Source organism: Nestor notabilis, unplaced genomic scaffold (assembly GCF_000696875.1).
Source record: "Nestor notabilis isolate BGI_N333 unplaced genomic scaffold, ASM69687v1 scaffold5175, whole genome shotgun sequence".
Classification (NCBI taxonomy): domain Eukaryota; kingdom Metazoa; phylum Chordata; class Aves; order Psittaciformes; family Psittacidae; genus Nestor; species Nestor notabilis.
Genome location: NW_009929697.1, coordinates 44,532 through 65,632, shown reverse-complemented (window position 1 = coordinate 65,632; position 21,101 = coordinate 44,532). Strand labels below are relative to the sequence as shown.

The 21,101-nt window shown below is 39.1% G+C and overlaps 1 protein-coding gene across 1 annotated transcript in view; it reads left to right on the top strand.

Annotated features, from left to right (window-relative positions):
• LETM1 (leucine zipper-EF-hand containing transmembrane protein 1) overlaps positions 1-17,080 on the top strand; it is a 22,328-nt gene extending 5,248 nt beyond the window's left edge. The window contains exons 4-14 of the mRNA XM_010015102.1: positions 2,725-2,868; positions 3,856-3,993; positions 7,605-7,808; positions 8,763-8,882; positions 9,501-9,632; positions 10,206-10,385; positions 10,993-11,148; positions 12,611-12,745; positions 13,302-13,492; positions 15,409-15,547; positions 16,789-17,080. Coding sequence (XP_010013404.1) covers positions 2,725-2,868; positions 3,856-3,993; positions 7,605-7,808; positions 8,763-8,882; positions 9,501-9,632; positions 10,206-10,385; positions 10,993-11,148; positions 12,611-12,745; positions 13,302-13,492; positions 15,409-15,547; positions 16,789-16,938 — 1,689 coding nt within the window. The 3' untranslated portion in view covers positions 16,939-17,080. The remainder of the gene's footprint in view (positions 1-2,724; positions 2,869-3,855; positions 3,994-7,604; positions 7,809-8,762; positions 8,883-9,500; positions 9,633-10,205; positions 10,386-10,992; positions 11,149-12,610; positions 12,746-13,301; positions 13,493-15,408; positions 15,548-16,788) is intronic.
• The last annotated feature ends 4,021 nt before the right edge of the window (positions 17,081-21,101 follow it).

The following is a 21,101-nucleotide window of genomic DNA, read 5'->3' as shown; positions in this document are numbered from 1 at the left end:
TGTTTTGTGCAGTTGTGCAATTTCAGTATCAATTCGTTTCCTCTAAATAAAATTGAGATTTATTGTGCAAGTACAAATCAGTGTTTACACTGATGTAGCCTGCCTCTTATCTAATGATGTGGTGTGTGTATTTTTGTGCAATCCAGTGTAGAAGATGTGGAGGAATTAGTTTTAAGTACTATAGTAATATTATTTTCTCTATGTAGGTTTTATGTTTTCTTTATATGGAGGCAGACTATGTCCTGTCTCTTGAATGGCTTTAGAACCCAGGGTCACTGGCAAGCAAACCAGCCTACAGCAGAACAAGACTCTTAACATGTACTTTTTTTAAACCTTACTTTAAGTTTGTTTCAACACAAGCTCATATTTCATCAGTTCGGCCTTCAATTGTAGTATACAGCCTGAGTTAAAGAAGTCTTAAAACTTTGATGCCAGATTAGCTACAACTTTGCAAAAGTTGCTCCTGAATTTAAAAGAAGTACATACAGCTTTAAATTAAAGTGCATATGAACTGACAGCCTGGAGAAACCTTATCTTCACACAGACTGACAAAGGAGTTATTTCTGCCTGCCCTTTCCTTCCTCTTTGGAGGCAATAATGGAAAGATATCTAAGTAATCTAACCACATTAACAAGCAATTGCAGCATGGCTAATACAAGAGAGCTATTGCTTATGTAAACCAAAAGTTAGCTCCAAAATCTAGCTTTAATCAGCAGGATCACACGTCTGCCCTTGGGAGAGAAGGCAGGAAGAAGTACAACATGCAAAATATGATACTGGCTGTTAAAAACTAATTGCTGTAGTGCTGACTCCCACAGCAGGGTGGTTCAGGAGACGGCAGGGAGATGGCAATCACCGTGGAGTTGTGGCAAGTACATCAGCGTTACGAACTCCTCAGCCCTGCAGGGGTGGGAAAAGTGGAATACATGAACTGTGGCAGCAGGTACAGAGTAGTCACAAGTTTTTCATGCTGTGCTGCCAAGTAACGGGTGTGTAATCATGCACCATTGTATTAGGTTCCTGTGCAAGGCTCTTTTCCTTGAAATAGCAGAGGGTGCAGCTTTGTAATTTATGGAAGCTGATCCAGGACTGAGCGGCTGCAAAAAGGCCAGTGGTGCTTGGTGCTTAAGTTTTCCAACACCCTCTCTTTTGGTTTGTATTGATCTTTTTTTGCTTGTCTGCGTATGTGTTTATGAGTTAGTTTTAGTTGAACCAGTGGTGTACCTTCACACTGTGACTGCCAGTGCATGTTCATGACTCTTAATACATTGTCTCAGGTTAGTGTTAGTTTAGCTTAATCCAGGTGTAAAACTGCTTCCTTGGATGTGGATTTTGCCCTATACAAATACTTGCATGTGCTGTCTAAAAGTAGATACTGGGTAGAAATACGAACTCTGTGCTTCCCTCTATAGAAATTTTTGAGGAAAATGTACTTATTCTGACTTTTCAGTTTTTCTTCCAAACTTTCTTTGATCTTTTTGAACTTCTTGGTAGTCATTTATCTTCTGTGGTTGGAATGAATGGAAATATCTCTGTGCCTGTAAACAATGGACCAAAGCATCCCTTATGGGAAACTGAATTTTTTTATATACAAAGCAAGATGTCCAACTTTGGATCTATGGAGTTTGTACCTTCCTTAAACAGTATTTAAGATTTTGGCTGGTTTTATGCTAAGGAAGCTATGGTTGAAGTTTTACTACCTTTTGGTTCTAGCTAAGCCGTCCCAGCCACATGCAGTCTATGCTGGTTGTTGTTGCTGTTCCCCTGGATTGGCATAAGCAGTGGGGAGGGGATGGAGGGGGAAGCATACATTTACTTCTGTAATACCTTTTATGTTGCCAGTTTTTGCCAGTCATAGCTGTGTTTAGCAAATGATGATGTTGAACAAGAGTGCTGTGGCTGTAGAGTACTGGAGTGTACATCTGACCTTCCGTCTCTGATTTAAGAGCTGATGATAACTCCAATAAACGGTTGTTTGCTTTGTAAAATGAGGCAGAGTCAAGCAAAATCTGCACTCCCCAATATAAACCGAGTTATTAAGCTTCCAGTGAGTCCTAAAATATTTGATTATAGACTCTACAGCTTTGTACATACATTTGTGGGTCTACAGAAATCAGAAGGCCAGTATTTATTTTATGCAGCTCAAGATTCAGTAACTAATGCACTGGCCTGTTTCAGAGGATTACTGCTCTAGAAAAGCAGTGATTTACAAATAAAAGAATCTACCAAGCTGGGCTCATTACCCTGGATTTAAATGTACATTACAATTGTTATGAGGCAGAGGGGGAGGGATATTTCATTTTATTCTTGATTACTTAGTCCACAGTAGCTCATGCATGTAAGAAGTGGTAGAGCACAAATAAAGATGAATAAAAGAAGTTAAGCAGCTTTAACGACAACAAGTGACCACCTCCTGTTTTCAGGTGCTTTTGAGAGGTTTAAATGAGATACTTGTTCAGTAATCCTATTGAGACACAGCGAGGCTTTAGAAATACTTTCTATAGTGTTGAAAACTGGTGAAACTCTGGCACTCAGTAGTATAGAGCAACTTGAAGAAAAAGACACTAAAACCTGACTTTGTCACATCCTTTTTCTCTGTTAGTTTAAATATATATATATGTGAAGCTCAAATCATAATGTAGATGATCATATCAAGTATTTTTATATGAGTATTTAAAATTATGCTTATCAATACATTTATACTTCTTTTTCTTTCTCTTCCAGTTTCTACGAATATGTGCCGACCTTTTCCGCTTGGTCCCTTTCCTAGTTTTTCTCGTGGTCCCGTTCATGGAATTTCTCCTTCCGGTAGCTCTTAAGTTGTTTCCTAATATGCTTCCCTCTACATTTGAGACGAAGTCTAAGAAGGTAAGCAGGTCTGAATTTAGAATCCAGTAATCTGGCTTGGGAAAAAAAATAGACCTTTCCCTGGTAGAGAAAGAAACCAGAAAAATTCTAAAAGTTATATTTTCCTTTGGTATTATGGGAATGCTTTTGTCTTTATGTTGTTTTGCTGATCTTGCTGTTTACATATAACAACAAAGCAGTGCCATCCTTCTTTACCTTTTTATATACGTGCAGGTGCTTGGGCATCCAGGCTGTAAATTTCTCTTGGTTTTTTTTCCTCTCCTCATCTCCATTTTCTATGACTCTTACAAAGCAGAAATGAACGCTGTGAAATCTCATTTTTCTGGTTTGTAGTTTGCAGACCTTGTTTTAGCATTTGTAGTTCTTATTCTGGATGCAAACTTCTTGTCTGTGTACTTAATATTTAAAATAGCTTCTCCTGCATTGTTTTGTTTAAACTTTATTTCTTTTAGTTAGTTAGAGCTTTGTAAAAACACACCCAAGAGCCCCTCATGTTCTCACTTTCAGAGCACACAGGACTTACATGAGGTTTGTACGTAGTGAGATCTCAGTCAGTCACAGATATGATCAATCATGATTGTATGCTTGGATTTAAGTAACCATTAATCTAATTCTGTGGTGAGTTCCTCTTTGTTTGGACAAGATGAAGTGTAGGGTTTCTGTGCTGGGTACCAGAACTGGGAATTACCCCAAAGAGTTGGTTAGTTTCTGGGGGTTGTTACTAATTCAAAGGGTGCATGTTAGTTTGAGCAGGTGAGGCCACTTGTGCTGCACTTCTCTCTGTTGTTACTGCATCCCAGGTTTCATGGACCTTTGAGCTGATCAACCTATTTCCAGTGTGATTTGGGGATCTTTGGTGAGAGCGAATGTCCCCTTGTGATGTGTGTGTTAGAGAAGTGCTCCACATGACTTGGCTGAAGACAGAAGTGGTATTTAGTGTGCATATGCCTGGAAAGAACTTACAAAACCAAATATTTTCTTTTGCAGGAGGAAAGATTGAAGAAAGAATTGAGACTAAAGCTTGAGTTGGCTAAATTCCTTCAAGACACAATTGAGGAGATGGCGTTAAAAAATAAAGCAGCAAAAGGAAACGTTGCAAAAGATTTTTCAACATTCTTTCAAAAGGTAAAACTTCTTAAAAATGTATTTTCTCTTCCTACCAAGACAATAGCTTCTTGTGTTTGGCCTGTGGTAGTCATCAGATACCTTTATTCTGTGGGATTTGAAGAACCAGGGTGTAGTGCTTATTTGGGATAGATTCCTTCTTTGCAAGTAATACTCCAGTGGAGTTTTACTGCTGTTAGCTTTGGTATTGTAGCTGGTACTTTCGCTCTGTTTGCTTCTAGGTGCAGTATATTTCTGCTCATTCACTTCTTGTTCTCTTACTTTGTTAATAAGCTAATTCTGACATAAAAATACACACTCAGTGATTACTCATGTAGGTTTTGGCTTGTTTTTTGAACACTGGGTGTAAAAAGTGGGACAAAGGATTTCTTGCCTGTTTAACTGATTTAAAACTTAGCGGGGGGAAGAGTAAAAGGTTTTTTGTCAACTTGAATTCTGCTTATAAAGCCAGTTTTTTAAATGCACAGTTGCTATAATGCTGAAATCCTTTGGGATGCTGACTAGAATGTGGTATAATCTGGGGTTTTTGTAGAATGTGAGTGCTGTTTGGTGCAGAATTTTTGTATTCACAAGCAGTTGCTGACATAGACACTAAATGTCAGCCCTGAGTAGAAGTTCTTGAGGGTTTCAGTTGATGAAAAGCTGAACATGACCCGTCGATGTGCTGGGCTGCATTAAAAGAAGTGTGACTGGCAGGTCAAGGGAGGTGATTCTTCCCCCACCGCTCTGCTCTCATGAGACCCCACCTGCAAGACCATGTTCAGCTTTGGGGCCCCCAACACAAGAGGGGCATGGACCTGCTTGAGTGAGTTCAGGGGAGGATATGAAGATGCTCTGAGGACTAGAGTAGCTCTGCTATGGAAATGGGCTGAGAGAGCTGGGTTTGTTCAGCCTGAGAAAATAAGGCTCCAGGGAGACCTTGGAGCAGCTTCCAGTGCCTAAAGGGGCCTGCAAGAAATCCAGACAGGGACTTCTTATGAGGGCATGTAGGGTCAGGACAAGGGGGGAATGGCTTTAAACTGAAACAGGAGATTTAGATTACATATTAGGAAGACATTCTTCCCTGTGAGGGTGGTAAGACACTGGTTGTCCAGAGAAGCTGTGGCTGCCCCATTTCTGGCAGCGTTCAAGGCCAGGGCTTGGAGCAGCCTGGTCTATTGGAATGCATCCCTGCCCATGGCAGGGGTTGGAACTGAATGATCTTTAAGGTCCCTTCTGACCCAACTATTCTGTATTCTCTGTCTGCCTCCTACTTTGATGGTCTTCAGGTTTGACTGTGTTTCTTTTCATCAAGCTGTAGGTAATGGTAAGCTATTCCTGGAGAGATGAAAGGTATCTTCTTAAATCTTCTCAGGATTGGATTTATTTTAGTCTACTCTCTTAACTGTGTTGCTGCTGAATAGGAGAGATTGAGCTTAACAACCATGACCAGGTGCTTTGCTGAAAGTAAGAGTGTGGTCCCCTCCTTTGGGCAGAGTATGTATTTGCACAGAAAAAGGAACATAAGCCAGGGGATTTAAGACCTGAGCTTTACAAGTTCTATCAGCTAGCTTGAGCCTTTCCTGCTTGGCAGAGCTGAGAATAAAGTTTTAAAGGGTGGGGTAATAAGGTCACATTAACATCACTGCATAGGTTACCTCAGATAGTGATGCTGGCAGGTTCTGGCAGTCGGTATGTGCTTTTAAAGTCCAGGTACTTTGAAGCTTGTGTGTACTCATCTGTTTCTATTCTTTTTCAGCTGCAGGAAGTTTTAAATGGTTAGTGATAGCAGTTAGCAGCTGAAGCACTGGCACTGCAGAGTCTGGGAGCATACCACTGCCATGCTTCATGTTTGGAACATGGCATTTCTTTCAGAAAGGTTGCTACTGAAAACTGACATTTGGTGGTTAATTTCTATGGAAAGAAATGATGTATCACTCCACCTTTGCTGGAGGAAATCCCAAGTTCCTCTGACTAAAAACAAGTTTCAAGTGTGTGGGTGTGCTTTTTACAGCTATATATTTCTCATTCATCAAGACAAACTTTATTGACCTGATTTCACTGTACCAGATAATATATGTCAGAGCCACAAGCAGCTTAAATGTTTCCCACCTTATTACTATTCTTCCATAGGTGCTTCTGCAGTCAAAATACTTGATGCTGCAAGAACCACTGATAGTTCTTTCTACTGGTTCTCATTGAAGGCTTATCATGTTTGCTGTGGAATTCCAGTTTGTGTTACTTTGTAGCTAGGGATGTACTAGAAACTTTTTGTTTGTACACTCAAGAAGCATACACTTGACTCTGCCAAAATTCACTTTTAAACAAGGAAGAAAACACTTTCCATGTTTTTAAAGTTCTGGTTTTGGCTTTTGTAGTGGAGGAGCTGGGGAAGTGCAACAGGGCCTTTGGCCTTTCTTTCTCTGGGTTGCTTCCTTTGCAACACAAGTATCCTGGAGGTTTACATTCATTCTGTCTTGTCTTCCAAATTGTTACCTGTTCCTGTACTCAGTAACTGTTCACTGAGAGATTTGAGCTGGCAAGTAAAACAGGTAGGCGTGATAAATCAGGCTGTATAGGTAATGTTAGGTTTTCAGACTGTACTTGATGTCACTTATCTTATGTTTTCTTTACAGGGCTTGAAAGAAGAAAGAGTGGTTGGGAAAAGTGTGTGTGTGTGTGGTGGATAACTTTGTACTTACTGTATAGACAGAAGGGGTTAAGTGGCTGGAAGTATTTCATTGTTGAAGATTCACTAATATCACTAATAAACACTTGATGATAGTACACTTAATACAGAAAAAAAATCAACATTTATACAGGTGATCATGTTTTACTATGATCTGATGAGACCAAGGAATGATCTTTTTTTCTAGATCTTTGTTATTTCTGCTTCCAGTATTTGAATTTAATTACTGTTAAGTGTCATTGGCAACACACAACTTAAAAGCTTAACTTTGCATTTGTACAAGCAGTTGCCTTCCATCGAGAAAGATGTAGAGTCCTTCCCAAATAGTGTTTTATACTTTGGAGTAACTTCAACTACAAGTGCATTTGCACTGAGGTGCTACAGAACAGCTGGGAAGTGGAAGCAAACCAGTATTGTAACAAGTGTGGTTGTGAAGAGGATGTAGGTAGGTAGGTACGTGTCCACATCTGTGCTTCACAGGGACACCAGTGTTGCAGAATTCCTGCCTTTGGATGTAGTTCTCACTTTTATCTTCACAGGGTGATGCATTTAATGTGCTTTTGTGATTCGTAAGTAGAAAGAATACTTGCCAGTGTGACTTCTGTAGCAACTATTTATTCACTCAGATATGATTGTTAAGATATCTCATGGCAGCACCAGCTCAGAGACCTGCTCATTGGTATACAGATGGATCTAACTTCCATTAGTTTTATCTTAAGTATATGATACACTATGGTTGGAAACTATCAACACCACCAGTAGTTTTGCCTCTTATAGTAAGTTGGTTGTTTTAAAATTTCTTTCGCGTCTTCCTTGTCTCCTATTTCCTGTCCCCAAATTGATGCAAAGTACTTGACAACTGAGGTGACTATTTTCATTCAAAGTAACACCCAACAACAGCATTTCCTTTGACAGCTTTGCATGTGTTTGTTTGTTCTTACAGATCAGGGAAACTGGCGAAAGACCCAGTAATGAGGAGATCTTAAGGTTCTCAAAGCTGTTTGAAGATGAGTTGACTCTGGACAATCTAACCAGGCCTCAGTTGGTGGCACTTTGTAAATTGCTGGAACTTCAGTCAATTGGGACAAATAACTTTCTCCGCTTCCAGCTGACGATGAGGTTGAGAAGCATAAAAGCAGATGACAAAGTGAGTCATTCTAAAGAGACACTGCTTAATAATTGGGATGCATAAGAATAGTGTGTGTGGATATACATGTGTCTTTAGGAATATGCCTTTTTCATCTTAATTGTCTCATTTCTGAGCTAACTTGGAACAAAAAGGCTTGAAGATCTTAAAATCAGAAATAAATTTATAAAGGAAGAGGTGACCTTTTTTAAATCTGCCATTAATGACAATGAAAGTGATTACGTTACAAAGAAAAGCATTTCTATGAAAGTATAATTTTTAAGGGAGCTCATGGAAATACGAACTTAGAGATTGACATCACCTTTATGTAGCTCTTAAGACTGCATACAGTGTGATGTTGGAGCAAGTTGGATGTTGGAGCTGTTGGAGCAAGCCCAGAGGAGGGCCACGAGGATGATCAGAGGCTGGAGCACCTCCCATACAAAGACAGGCTGAGAAAGTTGGGGCTCTTCAGCCTGGAGAAGAGAAGCTGCGTGGAGACCTCAGAGCAGCTTACAGTGTCTGAAGGGAGCCTACAAGGATGCTGGAGAGGGACTCCTCATCAGGGACTGTAGGGATAGGACAAGGGGTGATGGGTTGAAACTGAAACAGGGGAAGTTCAGGTTAGATCTAAGGAAGAAGTCTTTTACTGTGAGGGTGGTGAGGCACTGGAATGGGTTGCCCAGAGAAGTGGTAAATGCTCCAACCCTGGCAGTGTTCAAGGCCAGGTTGGACAGAGCCTTGTGCGACATGGTCTTCTGTGAGGCATCCCTGCCCATGGCAGGGAGTTGGAACTGGATGATTTAAGGTCTTTTTCAACCCAAACCATTCTGTGATTCTATATTCACTATTTAAAAAGTGGAGGCTATTTTGTGTTATCACAGCAACCTCTAGTGGCCATTGTTAAAATACGAACTCTGGGTGTTCACTGGTGGTTCTTCTTACATGTTAAAGTTTACTTTATTCTTTGTGCAGCTTATTGCTGAAGAAGGAGTCGACAGCCTGACTGTTAAAGAGCTGCAGGCAGCTTGTCGTGCCCGAGGTATGAGAGCTCTTGGTGTGACACAGGAACGTCTCAAGGAACAGCTTAAACAGGTATGTTTTTTGCAATGTGTTTTTGCACAGACCCAACTTCAGTTGCTGGCTCTGATTTTTGTGATGATTCTGATAAGTCATTTTGTTTCTGTTCTCATTAAAGGCTTGGCCAAAATAGTCTTTCTCATTAATAAGCTTTGTCATCTGTAATATGTAAGTAGTAGCAGTGGGTTTCTGGCTTTTGACTGGGCCATGATGTTTTGATGATGCAAATAGATACTTAGATGTCAACATATCCAAAATACGTTTGCAATTTTGGTAGGTTTTGTTAATTATTTGTGTTACCCTGTAAAGAACTTTTCTCCAAGTAGATCAGTTCTTTTGGTGTTGGCTGGTTTAGAGTAAGATGCACATGGAATAAAACACTTTTTCAAATATTCATTCAATACTTTTTGAAATACTACTTTAGCCAAAATACTTCAGATGTTTAAATGGAGTTGTTGCAATTCTTTGCTGTTTATAGCCTATAGTTCTTGTGCCAGGATATTGACTGATAAACAGTGGGTAAAAAAAAAAAAAAAAAAAAAAAAGAGTATTTACTACTTTTTGTATGCTTGATCTTTAAAAAAACAAAAACATCCAAAAGCTGAAGACTTGTTTTGTGTATTGCATTTATAGTGGTTAGATCTGCACCTGAACCAGGAAATCCCTACTTCGTTGCTGATTTTGTCCAGAGCCATGTATCTTCCAGATACCCTTTCTCCAGCTGATCAGCTCAAAACAACACTTCAGACACTACCAGAGAGTGCTGTAAGTATTGATGTCCTTAGTCTGTAACCAGCTTTCAGTGTCATCGCTGAAAGTCCATTCAGAGAAGTAGATGTTCTTGGTTCCTGTCTTTTCCTCGGAAAGCTAAACCATGGATAGGTTTATTTGAGCAGCTTTCAAACACAGAAGAAGTTGGCTTATATGTGGAGGAGTCTGAGAATAAAGCAAGTAAAGGCAATATTTGATTTCATGACTATAGACAGTAATAGCATAAAAAGATTTGGAATACACTTTTTACTTTCATAAACAGTGTACGCTCTGAGTAATATAAAGACATTAATACATGAAAATATTGATGATGTTGTGTAGAGAGAAAAATGATCTGAGTAGGTTATTGGTAGTCTTGAGAGAAAGAGAATGAAGAGCATACATGATTTCAGGGTAGAAAGTTCTTGTTGTCAAAGAAATAGGGTAACTTTTTGGGGTGGTTAGCTGTATTCATTAGCATACCTGTACTACCTATCTCAATAACGATATATAAATGTCTTACATAATGTAGACATACATATATAGGCACACATATAGACTTTAATAGAGTTCTTATGTTATTTCTAGGCCAAAGAGGCTCAAGTCAAAGTGGCAGAAGTTGAAGGTGAAAAAGTAGATAACAAAGCGCGTCTGGAAGCAACACTTCAGGAGGAGGAAGCCATCAGAAAAGAAAATGAAGAAAGAAAGATGGAAAGATTGTCTGAAGCTGTAGAGAAAGCCAAAGAAACCCTTCAGGTTGCAGCCATGGTAAGATCTGCCCTCAGCCATTGAGAAAGAAATGTCAGTGATGTAAAAACCTGTATATTGTGAGTTATTGCCTCTCTTCTGGGTGTTACTTGCACAAAACTGCACTTTAAATCCACACGTGAAAGATGTGGGAGAATATTAAAATAGATTGCAACAGAGGAGGCTTCACTGTGAACAAAAGATTGTCTCAGTCTTACATACATTGGATTTCTCTGTCCTCTTTATTAGAGTAATAGAAACCTTTTATTCCTCCATCAAAGATGGTGGTTTTGTTTGTTTTATTTCCCCCACCTGTACTTCAGATGTTCATATCCTTGACTCTTCCTATTTGATATTTGCCTGGTAATGTGTAGTAGTTGACTGTAAAAGCTGCTGGCCTGCTCTACTAGTGAATTAAGTCTCAAGGAGCTCACAGGCGTAAGTGTGGTCATTAAGTGCAAGTGGGTATTTTAACATGAAACCATTCAGTATGTTGCATTTTATCATTGTCTATGTCCCAGTCTACTTTGGCAACTGTTTCTATTTTGAGAAGTTGTTCTTTACTGATGCTGATACAGATAATGTTATCTTTGTTTTAATTGAAACTTCACGGGTCTTTCAAATTCAGAAAGATGTGGAATCAGCAGCAGATCTTGAAGCAGCTACTCTGCAAGTTAAGAAGAGTCAGATAGCTGTGGATACTGAACAGGAACTGGCAAAGGCAGAGATGGTGATGCACGCGGAGACACTGAAAGATACAGCACCAGTATTGGAAGGCATTAAGGTAATCTGGATAAATGCACATTTTCATACTTTTAAATGTAAAGAATCAAAGCATCCATGTAAGAGCCATGGTAAATTGCTTGACTGTCATTCAGTTTTAATCCTCTCACCACACCCTGTCACTTAAAACCAGCCAATTAGTAGATCGCAAATTCTTAACCACCAATGCAGAAACTGAAGTCAGCACAAAACATCCATTGGTGTCTCCTTTATCTTTCTGTGTTATTGAAAATAATATACCTATGTGGGGGGACATTTGCTCTGGCTGTAGATGTAATGGAGCTGTGCATGTTTAATCTGTGTATAGTTAACACACCTGACACTGTCTCTCATAACATCTTTGTAGGTGAGCTTAGGAAATGTTAGATGAATGGACAGTGAGGTGGATCAAAAACTGGCTGAATGGCAGAGTTCAGAGAGTAGAGTCCAGCTGGAGGCCTGTAGTCAGTGGTGCTCCCCAGGGAACAATACTGGGTGCAGTTTTGTTTATCAGTGACCTGGATGAAGGGCTAGAGTGTGCTCTCACAAGTTTCCTGATGATATGAGGCTGGGGCAGAGTGGCTGATGCACCTGAAGTCTGTGAAGTGCTGCCATTCCACAGGACCTTGATAGGCTGGAGAATTGGGCAGAGAGAAACTAGTGAGTTGCAACAAGGGAAAGTGTCCTGCACATGGTGAGGAAGAACCCCAAGTACCAATACAGGTGGGGGGTGACCTACCTGTAGGTCACCCCCAGGGTGCAGGGAGCAGTTCAGCTGAGAAGGACCTGGGAGTACTGGTGGATGACGAGTTGACTATGAGCTGGCAGAGTGCCCTCGTGGCCAGGAGGAACAAGAGTATCCTGGCATGCATCGGGAGGAGTGTGGCAGCAGGTCGAGGGAGGTGATCCTCCCCCTCTGCTCAACCTTAGTGAAGCCACATCTGGAGTCTTATGTCTAATTCCGGGTTCCTCAGTACAAGAAGGACAAGGAGCTACTGTTGAGGGTCCAGCGGAGGGCTACAAGGATGATCAGGGGTCTGGAGCATCTCTCTTATGAGGAGAGATTGCGGAGCTGGGCCTGTATAGTCTAGAGAAGAGGAGACTGAGAAGGGATCTCATGAATGCATATGAATATCTCAAAGGATGGCGCCAGACTCTTTTCAGTGGTGCCCAGCGACAGGACAAGGGGCAATGGCCATAAACTAAAACACAAGAAGTTTCACCTCAACATGTGGAAGAACTTCTTGACGTTGAGGGTGGCAGAGCCCTGGAACAGCTGTCCAGGGAGGCTGTGGAGTCTCCCTCTCTGGGAGACATTCAAAACCCGCCTGGACATGTTCTTGTGTAACCTGCTCTGGATGGCCCTGCCTTGGCAGGGGGTTGGACTGGATGATCTCCAGAGGTCCCTTCCAACCCTAACAATTCTGTGATTCTGTGAAAATCAGAAATGTCTTTCACTAATTTGTATGTATTTTCTGTTACAGGGTGAGGAAATCACTAAGGAAGAGATTGACATGCTGAATGATGCTTGTGCCAAGCTGCAGGAACAGAAAAAATCACTAACAAAGGAAAAAGAGGAGCTTGAGGAATTGAAGGGTGATATCCAGGAATATAATGAGGTGAAGAATGGGGCATGGAAGTTCTTTTTTATTTCTGTTCATGCTTAGTTTTAGCATAAATGATTCACAAATTTAAAGGTGATCTTGGTTGGATGTCTGTTAGCCTGTAGTTAGTAGCTGAGTGAATGAACTTTGTATGGGACAATGCAGAGCCTCATTTGTGTAATGTGTTTAAAGCCTAGTTAAAGTCATTGGAGTAGTTCCCACCAGATGAGAATCCTGTTACTGCTCATATTCCCAGAGTGATTAATAAGGCTTAAGAGGTGCTGCATGCTGCAGTTCTGTCTTGACAAACATAGATGTCACTGTTACAGGTACTTCAAGTTAAGTAAAATGAATCTTACTCAATCTTATGAAAGAGGTGGAAAATATCATTTAAGGGGCTCATGAAGAGGGCAGCATTGTTAAAAGTCATTGTTCTAATTCCAGTTTGGCGTTATAGGTCTATACATCTGCATTTCATTTACAAATAGCTCCTGTCTTGAAAGTCTAGTTTAAGTCAGTAGTGTCTGTTGTTGAGAATTCACCCTGACAAAAGCTTTTCTCTCTCTTTTAGGATTTGCAAGAGATAAAAGAGCTCTCTAAAACTGGTCAGGAAGAAGCAGTGGAAGAGTCCAAGGCAAGCAAGAGGTTGACCAAGAGGGTGAACAGAATGATTGGTCAGATAGACAAAATTATCAATGAGTTAGAGACAACTCAGAAGACAGTGGATGTACAGCTAGAAGGTGCTGATGGTCCTCCTGCTGGGTAAGTGACATGAGAGCACTGAATGTGTCATCTTCAGTCTTGCTTTTGTCAGATGAGTGACTAGAAGAGAATTAGAAAGTGAGTTATTGTTTAGAATGTTAAGATATTTTATTTTAAAATAGAATTAACAAAGTTATGCTGTAGATCTTCTCTCTTCTAAGGTATGTTAAGTATGATTGAAAAGAGGATGGATAGAATTCCCAAGATGCTAGTCCTGAGGGGGTTCTGAAAGTCAAAGTGTTGATTAGTGTCTTACTGTCGTGTTACTAGCACTAGCAGTGATTCAGATGAAATCATGTCTTTAGTCATGCTCCTCATGCAGTAGGTTTGCCCTGTGTGATGGATTGACACGGCACACAATAGTGTGGTAAGCATATTCATATTTGTTCATATTTGTTCTTTGGCAGTGAAGGTGACAGGGAGGAAAATAATTGCATTAAGGTCTGTTCTGTATCTGGAGAGAAATAAGGGAATCAAGGAGATAATTTTACATGGTCCATTTCTGACAGTTTGCTTCATTTTAACTTTAATACACTTGCAGATTTTTGAAATATCTTTTGTGATAGTTTCATTGCAAAATTCATTTATCAACATTTCTGCAGGTCATAATGTTACTGGAGAGTCTTTTGGGCAATCATATTGAAGGCACGGAAATACTTAAAAACTGTGACTGTAATTCTCACAGTTTGTGCTTATGAATGCTGTATTCATCTAGTTTATGCTTGCACCATTTTGTGTGATTCCTTAGGAGAGCTTCCCAGCTCCCACAGAGCATTCCTAAACGGAAATATGGATTCTGCTTTTGGTGCTTCCAGACTTTGGTTTTTTCCAGTCTTCAGGGCAAATGGTCATTTGTTTCAAATGTTAAGACTAAGACAGTCATATGAATGGTGCTACAGAGAAGTTGATCAAAACCATCCAAGTTTGTGAATTAAAAATACAATATAAAATCTGCTTGTACTGAATGTAATTATACTTTATGTAATGGATAGTTTTGTGGATCATTTTTAAGTGATTGTGGATGACTGAAGATTATTAAAGATTGCTTAGTTGTTGGAGGCTTGAGTTTTATATTTGAAGTTGGTGCATCACCAAGCCATTGAGAGCCATGGAAACAACACAAGTCCAGAACACTTAGTGGCAGCTTGAGAAATGCTACTTGTGTAAAAGTCATTCCATGCCCAGAGGTTAGGGCCCCATATGGAGCTGGGACTATACTGTTAAAGCCCTTCTGTTTACTATTTACTGGGTTCACTGTCTCCTGCATCTTGCTAGAAGATGGTTATTCAAATAACAAAACTACATGGGCAAACAGAGGCTTTAGGTTGCAGTAGACAGACAGTTTTAGCTTTATGAGTTCAGTAAACAGACAGTGGGAACATCTGAAACCTGCTAGTCACAATGTCAAGTTTAGTCCTTTCTTCTAAAAAGTCTGTTCCTTGATGTGAGCATATGAAGCCTAATTTAACGAAAGAGCTGAATTGCCAAAGCAGTAAGTTCTCAGCTTTTGTTTTCCAGTGACTTGCATTAATTTTTGTAGGCCAGCCTCTCTCAGTCTAAAAGGATGGCAGGTGCATGGCACTGCAACTTTGTTAAATGGGGCAGGGGGCTGAAAAAACATTAGATACACACAAACTGTGCTAAACTTAATTTCACATGCCTACTGGATACCTGTATTTGTGCAGTAAAGCACGTGGAAACTAGAAGCATGAGATCTGATGGTAAGCTAAAGACTCATTGGAAATCTGCTTGCTGATCAGTAACTCATATTTGCTATTTTGCAGTGTGTTCAGGATTCAAAATAAATGATGTTTTTACAAATCACTTGCAGTGTAGTGACTTTCAGTACTGCCTTTTGTCAACTTTACTCCTTTGGAGTAACTGCTTGCCATGTACAGACTCTGCTTGCTCTACAGGGAGAATCTCGTCAGTATTGCTGAGCTAATTAATGTGATGAAACAAATTCAGAAGATTCCAGAGGAGAAGCTTACTAGGATTGCAGAGGCACTAGATGAAAACAAGGATGGCAAAATCGATATAAATAATGTTGTTAAGGTAAGTCTGTGGACTACTTGAAGAAAATCAGGCTAGCTTTCCTCCAGATGTTACACCAGTTTTGACTTAAATTCATGTGGCTGTCTTCTGCAGGAGTGATGCCAATGACGTTTTTGGTAAGGTGTTGTAAATAGATCTTATAATACATAGTAGCATCTTCAGAATTTGTATGGCTATTTGGGGGGAGAAGCAAAGAGGGGAATAATCTTTATGCTATGTCTGTTACCCACGTTACCTTTAAAGCTGTAGGTTTTCCTGTACGCCTGTGTCAGGTACTGTAATTTTGTTGTGCTCTTTATGAATGGGAGGGAGGATGGGAAGGAGCTTTATAAGAACTGCTTTAGGAATACTGCTATTAGCCACAGTCTTAACATCAGTTGTCCTTTGGGCTCACTGTAAATGACCTGTGTTCTTTGCCTGACTTGTTCTGTTCTCTTATTTTGCACAACATTTTGGGGTTTTCTTTTCCATTTCTCCTTCATTCTGTTTTTCTTTTTTACTTGGTAAATTTAGAGATGTCCTAAAACTTACTTCCTTGCAAGTAATTTTCCTATTCAGTACAGAAATAGCACTTAAACTACAGCCAGCTAGAAAATAACAGTAATAGGCTTTTGAAACACATTTTTCCTTTCTACTGAAGTTGTCCCAGTGGTGATTATCTTCTCTTGCTCTAAACAGTTGTTGTACATTTAGCAACATAGGTACTTCTCAATTCTGCACATAATGCAGCATAATCCTAGGAACTTGAGCTATGCCAAGAACACATTTGTACAAAGAGCTTTATAAAGGAGTTTGGAATCACCTACTAAATTAGTATTTCATGTTGCTTTCTGAAAGGCCTACCCCTCTCTGCTTTAAGTTTTTGTAAATTTGTGCCTGTTGAGTACAGTAGGTCTTTTTGATAAAAATAAGCCTAGAAAATAAGTATTGTCCTAAATATTCTTTCATCAGGAACAGATACAATACATGGATCTGTTTTACTCCTGCTTTCAAATATGAGTCTTTGTGTGCTGAGGTCAGAAGTTCTAGATCATTTGCTTTAAGTTTTGTCTTTTTAATACTGGAGATATTTAAGGCACTGGTTGTGGTTTATATTTGTGTTGCATGTAAAAAAACAATGCAGTAGTTCTTGAACATGGGAAAAGAGATTGCTTGTTTGTCTTAACAGAATTTATGACATGAAAATGTCTCAATCATGTAAAAACTAAATGTGCTCTCGATTTCATTTTGTGTTCATGTAGGTAGTAGAACTAATTGACAAAGAAGACATTGATATTGGCACCACACAGGTTGCTGAGATTATGGCACTGCTTCAAAAAGAAATAAAACTGGAAGAAAAAGAGAAAGCAAAGGAAAAACAGGATAAAGAAGCTGTGGAAGTAAAGAATTAAGCTTCAGAATCTGAAGCTAATCCCAACTGTAACCAAAACCTTGTATATCTTTCTGTGTCTAATGGCTACATTATTACTTGAGCTTTGTGATTATGGGAAATTCGAGCTGATTCTAGTAATAAATCGTAGATACGTTTTCTGACCTATGGAATGAAATTTCCATTCATCAGAGAAGTGATTCACTGTCATTCCATACAGATGAAAACAAAACACGCTTCTTTAGCAGTGCTCCTGCCCACAAAAATCGTGTATTTGCACTCGTTGTGGTACAGTGATCCATTAAACTTGCAAGTTTGCTGTATAAATTAAGTGTATCTATCATGTAAAAATATTTCTCACTTACTTTGTTTCATCATTACATGGGGCCCAACCTTGCTCTGCTTCTACCTTTTAGCTTTTTCAGGATTTAATACAAACTTCCCCTTCTGTCACGATATGACATATTTTGTAACCTGTTAGTGAAGATTCTGTGGCTTCAGTAGCAGCTCTTTGGGTTGAGTTCTATTTAAGCTAAATATCACTCAGCTGTTGCCTCACTGACAGAGAATGTGGCATTCTAATCACTTCTATGAATTCATGAATGTTACTTTTTTTTTCTATTAAAGGGAAAATCAGATTCCTTTTTCCCTAGAATGGAAACTTCCCATGAAGTTTGCTTCTTACGGGTGCCTTAAATTTCTTAAGACTAGGGAGTAGAGGACGTCACTTCTGCTCAAAATTCCATGAATTACTGAAGCATTGGAATCACAGGAGCCTTTCAAATAGTTTCAGAACAGAATTTGTCACACAGTGAAGTGAGTTAAAGCGTTTGTCTAAATAACAATATGAAAATAATCATAAGGGGAAAATGTCAGTTGTGATCTCTTTGCATATATTCTTTTTAAATGCATTTATCTTGGCATGTTTTGTTGTTTTTCATCTGACAATTATTTACATCAGTTCTCTCACTTCTCAGTTTTCATCTCAGGTATAAAATAACTAGCCAGGTATAGTCAAAGTTCATAAATACTTTCATCTCATGGCCTCGCTTACTGTGCAGTCAACAAGTCATGTCTGGTATTGCCAGTGCTTTGATTACATCATTGGTTTTCAACTCTATTGGTTATAGTTGCTGTCTTTAACTGTGTGGTTAAATACTGACAGTGAGTAAAGGTTTACACATTAATGTCTGTCCTTAATAGGAAATTTTGATATTTAAAACCTAAAATACCAACTCTGGCATGTTCCATAATTCCTGGTAGCCTAAATTTTGCACTCTTCCTTAAAATCTGTGATGAAACATACACAGTGTGGCTTGAACCAGCAGGGTTGTGGTTTGGTTTTCTATTCTATTTTTATTTTGCACCCAGTATTTACAAAATACATGAACATTCTTCATTTTGTGTACACTGTAGAGAGCACATCTTACAAGGGTGCTGTACACAGTGATACTGAGGTGGGCAGTTAGTACTTAGTGCTTTTAGTCATAGCTGCATATTTTCATAGAAAATGTTGACTCCCAAGCATATTTCAGCATAATTCCATGTTCAGTATTTATCTAGATTGGCTAAATTATTTGTAAAAACTTATTTGAAGTTAGTGGAACAAAAGAAGTTTTGACAGTCTCATGGTTTGCATGATGGACCACTGTATTTAGTTGTTTCCAAAGCAAGATGTACAGTAAGGTGTACAGTACAGTAGAAAAAAGGTCAGTGTTTAGTTCAAGTATTGAGTTACTATTCTGTACAGTTTGCAGAGAAAGCTGCTTGCAGTAAGATCCTCCTGAGAATTACTGTAATTGTATCTGAAGTGTAAAATTGCTGTGACAAAGCTGAAATTACACATCAGTACAACCTTTGTAGTTAATGTAGCCCTAAACAAGGGGCTGTTCTCGTCCTTGTAAATTGAGATTAACTTGGAGATTTCAGCATGAAAGACAGTTTGTAGATTTTAAAGATAGGACTTCACTAGGTGCTGTGTGAAAAACACAACTTTTCTTTGATTAAAAGAGTAAAGGTAATTTCACAAAAAACAGTTTTAAACCTGATTTCATGTTGTATGATTTACAATTAGAATTCATGGACTTTGAAGTATGCTAAATTCTGCAGTTGTGTGTCTTCAATTTGAAAATGATATATAAAAATCTTACTTGACATTCCTGCAACACAATAAAAATGGTCTAGAATTGTCTGCTACCTTTCATGGACTATCAGAAACCTGAGAGTTGTATGCACTTGAATGTGCGCACATACAAACCAGGCAAGTAGCAGAAAAGGCTGTTTTCAAAGATTATTTTGTTGATTAAAAGTTTTGCAGAGCTTTAACTGTCCTTACAGTAAATTATTTGATTGTAGTATTTGGGAGTTTAAGACATTTTTTTTCTGCTGTTCTTTTTGTATGTTTACTGTTCACTAAAATTTCCTGTGGATTAAATAAGAAGGGAGTGAAAAATAACTTTTTTCTTTTTTTAATGAAGAATGTCCTCATTAAAGTAATAGTGATTAATATATTGAACATTTTTAGCTTTCAGACTTGTTTGCAATTTGGCATCTTGTGAAATTTTAACAGGTTACATGAAATACATTTTAAGTGTCAATCACAAGTGTCAGTTTTCCCCTGATACCCAAAGTGTTTAGAAGGATGTACGTAACAACCATAGCAAATACCTTCCTTCTGACACTAAAAGCAGGCAAACCTATGACAGCTGGACTTGAGCTTCAGCACGTGCTCTGCAAGCTTAAAGCAGCGATTCACACCTTCCCAGGTTCAAACCATCCTGAGCAGCTCTGTCCAGGCGCTACCGACAACTCCAGCTTGAGGACTAGCTGCAGGGAACATGCTTTGTTGTCCTTTGTGTTGACCGAAAGCCCAGAACCTGCAGTACTTCAGAGAAAGGATGAACCCCGAGTGTACAGTAACTGGTCAGAAGTTATTTCCTGAAGGAATATTTAAACAGGAGATGTAAATATTTGTTTAAATAATTAAAAGGATGTGTGAGATTTTGGTGACTTTGTGGCTTACACAGGCAAAGCCTCTAAGCTCAAAGTGAGGTAAGCGATAGGACCAGGGTTGGGGTTGTGTCAGATTCAAATAAGATGAGATTTTGATTATAAATTATTTGGGGGGAAAAATGTAGAACATACAAAATGCTTTTAAAAAAACCTCTTTAGCAACAGGGAAGAGAAGTAAAGTGGGATGTAATTTCTTTTTCCCCTCCAAAACAAGCAGGACCTATTTTATTGGAAAACTTGTTTCCATTTCATGTTAGGTCAAAACATGGTTTTTACTGAGATTCCGTCACTGACTGCACGGTGGGAGAGTGAATCTGCCTGCAGGTTAAGTACCAGGGAGCTAATTCAGTGGGTGGTTTGTCAGCAGGACTGCATGCAGGTAGAGGTTAATCTTTTGACAGGATAGTCAGTACCTTACACTTACGTAGGCTTTGTCTGGGGGAAAAAATTACACCTTTTATACAACTCCAGAATACTTCTTGTAACTTTATATCTACCTACCTTGCTAGTCATTTAAACTTTAGCTACTTCAGCATGTATTTAAATACTTTTAAATTGTTTATATCAGATTATTGGGTATACTTAAATGAAAGAATAATCCCATATTCTGTTCTTCATATGTAATCCAAATTCTGCATTTCAGTTGAAGAATTTCAGCCCGTGTTACAGATTTAAGTTGAAAATAATTTGTCTGTGCTCTGAGCATACTGGTCCTCTGTTTGCCATAATGCACTATAAAATTTTTAAGTTAATTTGGAGCTTGTGTCCTTTGTTTAGTTATAATAAATGTATCATTTTGAAACCTGATCACTCCATTATTTTTCTGTTGCTTTTCATTATTCAGTGTGAATTTACTGCTGTTCAGATGAGATGCCAGTCACGGAGCTGGACACTGATGAGTGTTGTAATTGAAATGTTTGGGATTAGAAGAGGGCAAGTGAATGACAGGTCTTTAAGGTGGGGTGGGGTGGGTTGTGTGGGAATTAGGTGTTAATTCTTGCAGAAATTCCCTTGATGTGGGTCTGTTAACTATTGTATTTTAAGTATGAAAGTGGGGAGCAGTGTGCTGCTTTTAAACCTTCCACTAAAGCAGGTTTCTCCAAGCCCCTGTGTCCAGCCTGGCCTTGAACACTGCCAGGGATGGGGCAGCCGCAGCTTCTCTGGGCACCCCGG